We start from the raw sequence: 13,040 nt of genomic DNA, 5'->3' as shown, positions 1-13,040 counted from the left end.
CATTGAAATAATTTAGACCAAGTTGGTCTCGCTTAAATTATTGAAGGCAATTCGTTATGGAAAGTACTTCCAAGTTGTTTCTCCCTAAAGAGAATCATTAGGCTTGTTTTAATTGCTTATTTTGTTGTTTAAACTGTAGATTTTTTTTTTAAACGTCTTCTGATGTGCTGGGTGAAAATGCTAATGCATCGCTGTGTGTTATTTCGTCCGGTAATTATAGGAAGCTGCCATATTATCCGCTTATGACATCACCATACGAGACACAGCATTTTACCGCATTACTTCTCCGGTAAAAGTGCGTGTTTCTTTGAAAATCAACAGTTTTAAGGTGGGTATTTGGAGCAAATTAAGCAAATAAAATTCGTTTTATAGCGTACTATGCCATTTTTTATTTCACAATAATATGTTCTATTAAATATTTTTGGTCAATTTAAATTTTATAAACGGGTTGAAATTTAATAAACAAAAGTTAGACAGTAGTTTAAAGATATTTTAATCAAATACTTTCTTAAACACTTCAGGCTAAACTAATTTCCACACATTTTTCCCGCTATTCAAAGATTATTAAAGTTTTTTTTTTTTTAACTCCAAGACATCAAGATCTGTCTTATTTTAAAGTAAAGTGTGATTATTTTTTTTTGAGGTTATCAAGGCATCAATTAGAACCTTTTTTTAATGTATACATTTGCATGTTAAAATACAATTATCCAAATAATAAATCCATATCTTATAAATATTTTTTTTAAACTAATATATCTAATAACTAACAAAAATAAAATATTAAATAACTAACAAAAATAATATATTAAAATAACTAAAAAACAAAAATTAAAATAGAAAAAATAATATATCAAATAACTAAAAAAAAAAATAATATAGCAAAAATAAATATAAAATTAAGCGAAAAAGATAAAGTTTATCAATCAAGAGATTGAATAGAGGTCTTTTGTAGTCCAACTTGGTATATCGGATTGAGTGATAAAACCGGTGTCTTAATTTATGAGGGTTAAAGAGGACTAAATTTGCCCAAAAGCCGAAGTCTCGAAAACTAAAGCAACGGCATCCTTGTGTTGAGATTTAACCTAAATTTTATACAGCTCATGCGTTAAAGAAAATAGATTACCCGTAATCATTTTAAATGCTTACAACTTCGAGAATATGTTCGTGAAAAAAACAAAAAAACAGCAGTGACTGTTAATGTCAAAATGAAATCATGGTGATTAAAGTTAATAATTCATTGATTGTGGGTAATGAAAATTTAATTAATGCGTGTCTGATGACTGTTAAGTGAGGTATTAAATTTATCAGCTAATATCAACTTGCTCCTGTTTAACACTATATTTGGAAGCGTTATCGCAAAGTGAAATTGTACCATTTACAGAACTTTTACGAGAAGTTCCGTTAACCGAATATTCGCGAGTTTGTCCATTTACAGATTTCAGACGAACTCGCCCATTTTTAACTTTTTGACGAGGTTGTACAGTAATCGTGTTTCTACCGGTACATCCATTTTCCAGTTTTCTACCTCCATTTACCCATTTTTTATGAATTCCACCGTTTTGAGCATGAACAGTTTGTCCATTCGCGATATAATTAGATTGGACTTTGCTTTTCACCTCCCTTAACCCATCTACATCCAAATTTTGACCTATTTCGTCCCCAGATTCGCCAAAATTCGTCAATATAAAACCTGGATCTAATTTAACAACAATGGGTGTACTATTTTTGTCAACAATTTGACCACCAGCGTCACGTTGTTCCTCAACGATTAAATCACTACTACTAGATTCGTCACCCGATGAATGTGAAGAGTTACTGTCGTTATTGTTGACATTATTATTTTGTTGCACACGTTCAAAACGCATTTTTTTGGTGTTGACAAACTCGTAAGGAGCGTCAACAGATTTGACGTTAACGTCATAACCATCTGGCATCGCTCCTAATAATTTTGTGTTGGTGACTTTGCCGTTTTCGTCAATACTGACGCTGAAAAGATAATCGCCTTGAGGCAACGGACCTTCAAAATCATTTTGGCCGCGATCAGGATTTGGGTATTTATCATTCGAGTCTTGGCTGCCGTTGTTGTGGTGCGAGTATGCATAAGCTGAAAATGTTTAAGAGACTAATGTTAATTAACCTGAATTAATAGGAGACGGGTCGCTAATTACTCGGAAACGGGTCGCTAATTACTCGGAAAAAGGTCGCGAATTACTCGGAAAAAGGTCGCGAATTACTCTGAAAAGGGTCGCGAATTAATTTGAGAAAGACCAAAAATTTAAGTAAAAAGGTTTAGAACTTCACTCCTAAACATAAATAAATAAACATTTACTTACAACTGCTATCAACAATGGGGAAATGGTGTTCATATTTCTGAATATTTTCTCCTATAGTTAAAAATAAAAAAATTGAATTAAATGAAAATAAAATATAAATTCAAGATAAAAAAATGAACGCTATTGACATACCTTCATACATAAAGTACTTATAATCCTTAAAGAGTGTAATACCAAGATCAGCTGCCGTTTGCCGATCAACTTTTGAGATGATCCCATCACAAGCGCATCTGATTATGGCATTAAAGAAATTAGACCTCAACTTGGTGTATTCTTCCGACGTCTCTGGTTTTTTACGTCCTTTCAACTTCCCGTAATCCTGAAATTAATACTAATTGACTTTCCAACTCTACCATTTAACAAAAATGACATAACTTACTAGAAACAAGGCCCAGGATTGATCTTTAAGTCCAGACTGATGCGGTTGAAACGCTTTCTGATTTATCGCACGAACAGCGAAAATCCAGCGATTATCTCGTTGTTCAACAGTATGTAAATTCATTCCGTATCGTCGAGACATCAAGGCATCGGTAACAAAATCCCACATCATACTCCTGCGACTGAGACAATTAATCCTACTAGTAATTAATCTAACTAAATAACATTAATTAATACTTACCCTCTTTGAATTATATTCCTTTTCTCTGAGCCTCTGAGGCGTTAGAGAAAGCAAGATACGCGACGGAACTATGTAAGAAAAATGTTCGTAGACTCATCATGGATGAAGAATGCGCGTGAAGAATAGTTAATTAACCCGCTTCCAATAAATTATTTTCCTCAACACAAGGAAGGTTTTAAGTCGTCATCCTCGAACTATCTACGTCAATAGTTAATTAAACCGCATCCAATAAAATATTTTCCTCAAAACAAGGAAGGTTTTAAGTCGTCATCCTTGAAACATCTACGTGAATAGTTAATTAAACCCGACCCGTTTCCAATAAAATATTTTCATCAAAACAAGGAAAGTTTCAAGTCGTCAACCTTGAAACATCTACGTGATATTCTAGTATATAAGAGTCGTGTTTTAAAGAGAGAGTTACCATGTAACTTTAAACCATTCTTAGGTCTTTTGTAACGAGGTAAACGGGTACGGAAATATTTCAATCCTCCCTCTCAAGGTTATTTGCGAGTCTTTCGCCGCTAAGAGAGAGAGAGAGAAAGTAAATTACGCGGAAAAAACTGGCTTTTTGTAGTGGGAAAAAAAGAAAATCAAGGTGAGTACAAGACTAGACGTAAAAAAAGGGTGGGGTGACCTAATTTTTTGCCGGTATATATACTGGTTTTTTAAATGTTAACAATTTAAACTCTTTGAAACCCTGAATGCGTCTCTCTCTTTACAATCGGTGAGTAACGGGGTAGAATCTCTTATTTTTAGCGCGCAAGTTAAGGAAATATATTTAGACTTAGCAATATATATTTGTGAAAAAAATTTCTTGAATATTTAAGATGAATTCGACGGCCGCGCATTACGATCTTGTTGACTGTACTTTAACGCCATTGTTAACCCGTAAAAAGCGATAAAGAGGGGCTCGTCACTCCTAAAATTATGGATTCGCAGCCAAATGTTTTCTATATTAAAAGTTTTCAAAAAAACAGGGATTATTTGATGGCAAAGTTTCGAATCATGACTCGGTATGTACAGCCACTTGGTACGTACCAGAATTTAGCTAATTTCTTCTTTTTGTTGCAGCCCGCATTTTGAGGATTATTAATATTTTGTCAAGATGCGGCTCGGATTTTTTTTCCGGGAATTACGCGGGCCCCCCAATGGGTTATCATTTACCTTTAATCTATGAGTTTCAATAGGCAAGGAAGCGAGTTTCTTGCCACATAATGAGGTTTTTCTGTAAAAGCTTTACAGGAAATCTTTTTATATGCGACAAAAAACCCGCTTGTTTACTTGTCGAGATTCATAAACCAGGGGGCCCAATGAGGGTTCTTTGGTGGTTCTCGTAAAGTAATTAAGGAATGCTAAAATTACTATTTACGGGGGGATCCTGCTCTGCCTTACGCATTCTTGATGCAGATTAAATGTTTTGAGTTTTCGGAATGTGGAGCAGGATCTTCCCTTAAAGATCGTACTAATTGGCTAATATTTGAGTTTCGCCTGACAAAAGGATGAAAATATTAGTTTCCCCGTCCTATTTGTCGTTGTTAAAGCTAAAAATTATAAAGATTTATTCTGTATCTAGTTTAAAACTCTAGTCTCGTTAAAATTGGTAAAACGCTTCCGGAAATATCTCTTACTGAAGCCGGGAAGAATGACCTTCTTTTTTTAGAATCTCTTTTTTTTGCCCCCTGGCTATATTGAGACGAATAAAACTCCCGCAAACCCAAATTTCTCTCTCTCTTAACGGCTAAATGGAAAATTTAGGTATTTAGAAATGAATTCTTTTGTATAAATATATGGATACTTTAAGAATAACGCCTTTGTGTGGCTACTCATTTGTTTATTTTGTATTAAATTTGTGTACAAGACGTAAGAGTAAATATCTTTTGTCTTTTAAAATGTGTGTCTGTTTTTTCATTAACTTTTGAATTAGAAGGAAACAAAGTTGATTTGTTTCAAAATCAAGTTTTTTTTGCCGGCGAATAATAAAAGGCCATAAATTGCTGGCGGGAAAATTTAAACAGCGACGGTCTGTACGTGTTCGAGTTAAGGCAAACGTAGTTAAATTGGTTACCCGTATTAATGGCGTAGTCAGGGTAAATAGTCCAATCTACGTAAAACAGTAACACCCTGTATACAAATCCAGGTTAATCCGCGCTTGTTTATTTATCCACCGGGATTCGAACCCGCTACCTTTTCGTTTACCGCATGAGAAAACCTTACTGTTCGTCAACTAACCACTGACAACGTTTATTTTCGCTAAACCAACGAGGACACCCTAGTTAAAACATCATCCTTGGAACATCTACATGGTTAAGTAATCAAACGGTAGCAGTTACATAAGTAATCCACCCATTATTAGTCCAATCAAAGGGGGGGTAAATCTATACTTGGACGAAACTTGGTTGGACCAGACATAATTGGGTTTGTTTTGACTAGTTCGGAAACCCTTCAATGGGTGACATCTATTTAAAGTATAGTTTAAAGCCTAAAATAACAGGGTGAAAGGCAGGGATTGAACTTGTTTCGGTTTTTTTTTCTTGGGCTACAACCTCTACATCGATAAGCCTAGACTAATCCGGGCTAGTTTCGATTTGTTCAATGGGTAAATTCCCTTAATAGTTACTAAAATAGCCCGCTAGAAGCCATGGCTCGTATAATTATATAATTAATATATTTTAGTTTTGGTTTGAGTCTGAGTCTGGAGGATGACGTCATAGTCACCCAGGTTGAAAGCACCCTCTACGACTAGGGCTGGTCCGGACTTGTTTTAATTGATTAAATGGGTAAATTACCTTATTAGTTACTAAAATAATCCGCTAGAAGGAGGGGCTGGTTCGAACTTGTTCATGACCATTGAACGGGTCACAGCTATTAATGGTTACTAAAATAGTCCGCTAGAAGGCGGGGCTGGAGAGAAGTTTTTTAAATATGGCGCCAATAATTTCATATTAGTTTGAGTTGGAAGGACGACGTCATGGATGCCCAGGTTGAAAGCAGCTTTACAAGTAGGGCTGGTAGTCCGAGCTTGTTTGGAGGGTTATTAAATAGGTCATTTCCCCTTAATAACACGCTGGAAGGTAGGACTGGAGGTAAGCTTTTTTAAAGTCCGGGCTGGTTTGGGTTTATTAAAGGGGTACCGCCCATTACTAGCACCCTAGCAGGCAGGGTAAGATTGGGGGATGACGCCAAGGTTGAATATAGCTTGTTTTTGTTTTGATTAAGAAGATGACGTCATGGGTGTTGAAAATAACACAAGGTAGGAACTCGTGGTAGTCTGGAGCTATTAAAAGGGGGTAAAACCCCCTTAATAGCATGGTGGAAGGCAGGGTAAGTCAGGTAGGATTTTTTTTCATGGCCCAATCTTTGGTTGGAGGGCTAATCCGGGCTTGTTTGGGGAAAAATGGGTTAAACACCCCCGTTAATATTCATCGACGGCGATATAGCACGGTGGAAGGCAGGGAATGTCAGGTAAGATTTTCTCATACAATAACGTAATCTTTGGTCTTAAATTTAAACGGGGATCTTGCAAAAAGAACTACACCCTCCGAGGGCTAAGCCGAGCTTGTTTTGGGGGAAAAAATGGGTAAAACCCCTCTAAAGAGTCATAGCATGCTGGCAGGTAGGGTTGGTCAGGTAGGAGTTTAGCTTAATCTTTGTTTGGAAGTTTGGTGGATGATGTTCTGGCCGCCATCTTGGAATTAACTCTTTACGAAATCGAGCCCATTACTAGCAGGCCAGCGATGAATATAGTTTAAGTTTTGGTTTGAGTTAAGAAGATGACGTCATGGGGTTTGAAAATAGCCTGTAAGAGCTCGGGCCAGTCCGGACTTGTCTCAAAACCTTGGTTTGAAACCAATCTAGGGTTGGAAGTTTGGTTGGAGTTGGGTAGTGGCGGCCATCTTGGGGTGGCGGCCATCTTGGATCTCTGCATATCTGGGTGGTTCCTACTACTCGTATTTTTGAACAACTGTCTCAAATAATTTGGCAAAAACGGAGATGATGGAAATAGATCTGTAGTTGTTTACATCTCCTTTCGATATTTTCTTGTGAATTGGGACAGCTAAGGATGTTTTCCATTTTTTAGGGAAGGCTCCTTGCTCCATGGAAAGGTTGAATATGTGCAGAAGTGGAGCTGTTAGTGACTGGGCGCAAGCTTTAACTACAAACCCCGGAATGTTATCCATTCCGCTGGCCTTTTCTGGTTTAAGCCTTTTAATTCCTTCATAGACATCCTTTTCTGTCAGTTGAAGTTTTAGAAATGGTTGAAGCTCTTGTCCGTTCATTTTCGCTCGCAACATATCCTTCGCCTCCAAATTCAGTTCTTTTCTTTTGCAGCCGCTTATTTCCTCAAAATAGCTTTTAAATTGTCGAGCTATTAGCTCATTATCTGTGATTGTCATCTTATTTTTAACTTCCAATCTTATTTTCTCGCCAAACCTTGGTTTGACCCTGTTGTTTACATAGTTTCAGAGATTTTGAGGTTTGTCCTCCAATTCTTTTACAATTGAACGACCATATTTGTCCCTGTCACTTCTCAGTAGCCTTTGTGCTAGATTCCTCAGTTCCTGAAATCTCTGTAGGTCTCCCTTATTCATTGTCCGTTTAAATTTTCTATGAAAGATTTGTTTCCGACGCAGTGCCTTTCTGAGTTCAGATGAAAACCAGTGAGGATATTTTATAATATTTTGCGGACTTGCTTTGGTACATATAATTCCAATCCAGCTTCAATAATTTCGTGCGGCTTTTCTACGGAGACTTCTATGTCTTTAGTAGATACAGTATCATGCCATGAATGATTTCGTAAATATGTATATAGGCCTGAATAGTCACCTTTCTTGAAATTATATTTCCCTTGTTGATCCTCATTAATATTTCCATTTGAGTTTTCATGAATCACAAAGGATATCAACAGAGATGATAGTTATCGATTGTAGTCAGTGGTGTCTCATCTGCTCTAATTTTAAGGTATTTGCAGTTGCTGAGGACAAGATCCAGGATGTTTCCCGATATATTCCGAAAGGAGTTATGTTGAGTGAGATTGAGGCTAAGAACGAAATGGAGAATCGCTTCCGCTTTTGGTTTTACCCCCGAATTGCACTGATCAGTCAGGCCAAGTTCCCAGTCTATTCCAGGGACATTGAAGTCACCTACCATGAATATTTGCATATCCTGGTCTTCTAACACTTTGGCTAGTTGTCAAAGTACATCACGTATTCCTCTTTAGGTGCCTTTGTGCAAAGTAATGGTTACCGATTAGCGTTTTTTGGTCGTTAGAATCGCTCATCTCCACCCACACGGTTTTGGATCTAAGTTCTAGATCCGTTCTTCTCTTCACTTTGAAGGTTTTCTTAACCAAAATTAGACTGCCTCCTCCTCTCTTGTCTTTATTATTGGTTTGGAGTCAGTCTGATCCATAGGCGTAGAGTTCTATAGGCCCGTGGGGCCCGAGCCCCCCCAAAAAGTTTAGAAGTGGCCACGGGCCCCTCCAAAAATTTGTCATCCATAATACCGAAATCATGAAGATAGTGACCTCATAAAAATAATTTTTGCGTTTAAATGACTGCAAAAAACCATTAAAACCACTACAGAGCAGTGTTTTCCGAACAGAATAGTTTTATTTTGTTCTGTAAAATGTAAACAAGATGACCCAAGGTCTGGCCATAATAGTAGCCCATCGGTATCTACTTAATTATTCTTACTTCAATAAATTCACTTTTGTTATAATTGAAATAGTGCGACATAAAAAGAGAATTTGAAATTTACTTCTGTTATATTTGTAATAGTGCGAGATAAACAGAAAACTTGAAATTTACTTATGTTATAATTGTAATAACCCGGTTCCGAGAAGCTTTTGCTTTTAAAATTCTCCACGATTTCTTTGAATGTTGAAATAGGGGAGTGGGATTGAAAGCGTGAAATACTTGTCGACGGGTGATAGGAATTTTAAAGGGAGATTTAACATTCCATTTTAAGGCTATATCATAATCCTCTCTCTCGCTTGAAACATAGAGCAAATATGAACCAAACAATGCTTAACTTTACTAGTTAAATTTAATGCAATGCTTAATCATCTCATATTAACTCTTACTTCAATGACTCTCCGTTCAATTAGGAAAGAAAAAATTTATACTACCAAAGGCAGTACAAAGAAGGCAGTACAGAGATACTCCTACAATGCCACCGCCAACAGCGCAGGTCATACTAATGTCCACATCGTAGATGTATATCATACGATGTGGCTAAAAAATGTAGTTTCTAAGAGATTTTTTTTCCATTTCGTTGAAAAAGTGAATTGACCGGTCAAGGCAGCAGCGGCTGGCAGCCCATCCTAACCAGATTGGCTGGTTTTCATGGTTTTCACGCCAAATAAATTTAGATACTACAACATTTCGTTGACCGTTCACACAAATAATGGAAGGAATGAGGGATGGGATTGAAAAGTGCAACTGGTCTTCTGAAAATAACGCGTTTTTAGCATGCTCTTGTCTAGTATAGTCTGAAGCCGATTAGGCTTTAGACATGAAGTACGTAACATGTGCCATTGTGCCTGGAGGAGCTACACGATGTTCTCCAAGCTCCTGGGAAAAAACCTCCCTTATGCGGAGGAATATAATTCGGTAGGGCGGATCCTTCGGATCCTTGCGATCCTTCTGCTTTAAGAACCGATTTACCAGGTACATAAATTAGGAAACTACTATAAAGACTGAATATTCTTTAGTTAAAACTATACACAATACCAAAGATTATTTGGGAGTAAGGCACGAAGATCTTATCAATCTGGGTAGCTTTTGCTTAGACAATTTAAGACGCCGTGTATCTGGTTTTTACGAGGATTTTTTTCTGTTCTCGCGGCTACGTCGAGCCCAGCCGCTGGAGGCTCGGGAATCGGGATACCGCCGATACCTAGCCGAGGCTTAGTTAGTTTTCGAGTCTACTATTATTCGCAGAGCTATTTTTCAGTTGAAATTAAAAAAATTATAATATTTAGTTGACTTATTAAATGACTAGAAAATTTTCGAAACTTGAGCTTTAAAACGTTGAATATAATATAACGACTAACGAACGATACCGCAAATTTGCCTTTCAAGCTTCCCGGTTATGTCGCCGGCGAGGTCGAGTCGAGGTCCCATGCAAGAAAATAGTAATAGCCGTCGCCGATTGGTCTGGCATTAAAGAGGCTATCTACGGTTAGGGGACTTATGATTGGTTAAAAGCTTTTTTGTTCGTCTGTTTAGTTTTTACTTCGGGAATGTCATGAAATATATGGCCAAAGCTATGGAAAATTGGGACTTACGTACTTTATGTGTGAAGCATAATCCGCTTTTGGAATAGTGCGACGAATGTAAGGCCAAGGATACTAGTTGCTTTAAGAGGAATTCGAAGAGAGACGGAAATTACAACAGAGTTATCGGCGTGTCATGCGCAGTACAATCTACCGGACTTATAGATTTTAGTTCAAATCAAAGCCGAATCAAGGATGATGGCGGGAGGATGCGAAATCTGAGAGAAATAGGCGCGCTGTGGAACGGCTTAGGTCCGGTGAAGCGCAATAAATGGGGAAATACTCGGAATAGGAATTCAATTTGTCCTTGATAGGGAAAAACAAGACGGCGCGCTTTATATATCCCTGTTAAAAAACCCTCTGCCGCAGTCTCGTCTGAACGTACGTGAAAGGCTCGGGTTGGTAATCCCCCTTTAAACATCTAGTATCCCTGGTAAGGCGCGGCGCTGGTAAAACTCCATAGAGTTGATAAACAATTTTCAAAATGTTTTTCGAGGCACAAGTATAAATTAGTCTTATGGGTTAAGTCGCTCTCATGGTTTTCTAAGTTGGTGATTTTCCCGAGTTTTGAAAGTGGTCTCGAAATTTTTGTAAGGAGTTTTACATTCGCATTGTAATGCGCAAATACGAATAAATTTATTTTAAAACGGCCTAGATTATCTTTAGAGGAAAACATAGCACATGGATATACTTAATAAATATACTATATAATGTAGTATATATAAATTTAGAACTTAATTTTCGTTAGGAATTTATTTACATCAGATGTATGCATCATGCATGATGCTATCTATGTATTGGTCCAGGCCGGTTGGGCCGGGCCCCACCAAACATTTTCGAAACTCTACGCCTATGGTCTGATCGGAAAACTGTCATGTCTAACGGAACGAAGTCGTTATCGAAATGACTATCATTTGAAAACGTTTCGGTCAGACATATTATGCCTTGGTCAATATTCAAGAGGTTAACTCTCACGTCATCCAGTTTTGTACACAAGCCTCTGACGTTCTGATACGATACTCGCAGGTTGTTCATCATGGTTATTCTATTAGGATCCGAGATAGTATTCTTCATTTAAATTCAGACCGCCCTGGCGCATGCGCAGTTGAAGTAGAGATACATTCATTCTATTTTGTTTGCTTTCCAACTGTTAGTGTGTCGTGACCATCTCCAATGCAGTGCCCCGAGGACGGCTTTTCACTTGAGGGCGAAGACTCTATTTGGCTCAGGTGGGTTTCAAATCGTTCTGCTGCACAGGCTCCGTTCGTTGGTCTCGATTCGTCGTTTACCGGGTCAATCTGGTTATTATATAGATTTCCACGGAATTGCTTCACATGTACATCACTGGGCCATGTTGTGCAATCCAAAAGTCGGTCAAATTCATCGTGTGAGGAAAATATGTAGAACGATGACAATTTATTGTGCTTTGATCTAAACCTCACAATTTTAACCATATCGGTCTCTGCTCGCTAATTCCGGTTCATATTGCGTTACAAACACTGCTTTCTTTCGTTGGACTGTGGTTTTCTCTTTTTCGGCACCCTTAAAAGGAGCACCGGCAAAACTTCCAACTATGACAGATTGTTTTCTTTTGTTGACTCGCTCATTTTTGTTATGAGTAGCAGAATTAGTCTTCTTTGGCTTTGCGACAGCGACCCATGTAGGATTTTTAATTTGGTTTTTGGAACTGCATTCCTCTTTGTGAGATATAAAAGTCATAGGGGATGTCTGTGCTTCATTACTTTGCCTCAGTTCACCGACTTCTTGAAGGATCTCCGCTGAAAGACCGCAAATCCTCGAGCCCTTAACCTTTTTAGTATTGCATTTCCGTTGCCATATTGTCTAACTTGCTTGCGTTTTGCGCGATAACGGAAAAGGCTTCTGACGAAAGTGCTGTTAGGTTCACATTCTCAGTAGCTAACCTCATATTTTCCCACTTTGGCGCTTGGATCTGCGTTGCAAATCCGTCCAACGTAGCTGCCGACGATTTTATTTCTGCCATGATCTCTCTTGTATGTTGAGCAAACACTGAGTCGATATGTTTGAGTATTTCTATCTGTATGGATTTACTTTCAGTCGACATATTCCTTGACACAATGAAGGGAACGAATTGTTATCTTCAATTCTCACATAAGTGAATTTTAACGATTTTCTAAGGATTTTTTATGAAATGATAACAATAACTTTGCATTCTGAGCTGCAGTCCAAAATAACACAATTGAATTTCGCCTCAAACCTTTCATTTAAATATTTTTTGTATTAAAAACTCTCTAAAAGAGTTGAGGCCCTGTATTTCAGTTTAGAGGAGTTAGCCATGTATGTGCGAGAAATCTTAGTCGAGCGGCGACAAGGCGCATTGCAATAAATTGTGAAAGGGAAAAGTAGTAACGTTCGTGGTGCTTTCATACTTTTTGAAAGCTCGATACTCAAGAAGGGGCCCTAATTGTCGGGCTGCGGCCGGGCCAAACAAACGTCGTTACGCAACGGAATGTTCTAGATTATCATGCCAAAAATGTCCATCGTCTTAATAATAAAATTGCTTACCCTCATTCAAATGTTTCTTAACTGTTTCATTATCTTTGAGACACAAATCCACATCAATAATGTCCCAAAGAAACTGATTTATTCATTTCACAAACAAAAAAGCTGGCCTTCATTTGATTTCCCTATTTTAAAATTCACAAAGAGACCTTTAAGCCTTGGTTCTTTTCCCTTTTAAAATGGTTCATTATGGAAATTTCCTTATCAGAATTAAACAAGCTATAAAAATACAATAAATGCCTTTCGGTTGGAAAATCCCTTCTTATGAATT

At 37.6% G+C, this 13,040-nt stretch overlaps 1 protein-coding gene across 1 annotated transcript; it reads right to left on the bottom strand.

The window, feature by feature from the left end:
• Positions 1-2,272: 2,272 nt before the first annotated feature.
• On the bottom strand, positions 2,273-2,882 carry LOC149593701 (uncharacterized). The gene is made up of 3 exons (XM_089861696.1): positions 2,713-2,882; positions 2,466-2,652; positions 2,273-2,384 (listed from the first exon to the last, which is right to left on the bottom strand). Exons 1-3 carry the CDS (start codon positions 2,878-2,880, stop codon positions 2,326-2,328), a joined length of 414 nt encoding a protein of 137 aa, XP_089717822.1. The 5' UTR covers positions 2,881-2,882; the 3' UTR covers positions 2,273-2,325.
• Between the last annotated feature and the right edge of the window lie 10,158 nt (positions 2,883-13,040).

The sequence above is a fragment of the Phalangium opilio genome, unplaced genomic scaffold, assembly GCF_054372755.1.
Source record: "Phalangium opilio isolate 3A_F unplaced genomic scaffold, DU_Popi_V2 ptg000487l_1, whole genome shotgun sequence".
Taxonomy (NCBI): Eukaryota; Metazoa; Arthropoda; class Arachnida; order Opiliones; family Phalangiidae; genus Phalangium; species Phalangium opilio.
Note: the sequence above shows the minus strand (reverse complement) of the source record. Positions and strands in the feature narration are given on the sequence as shown.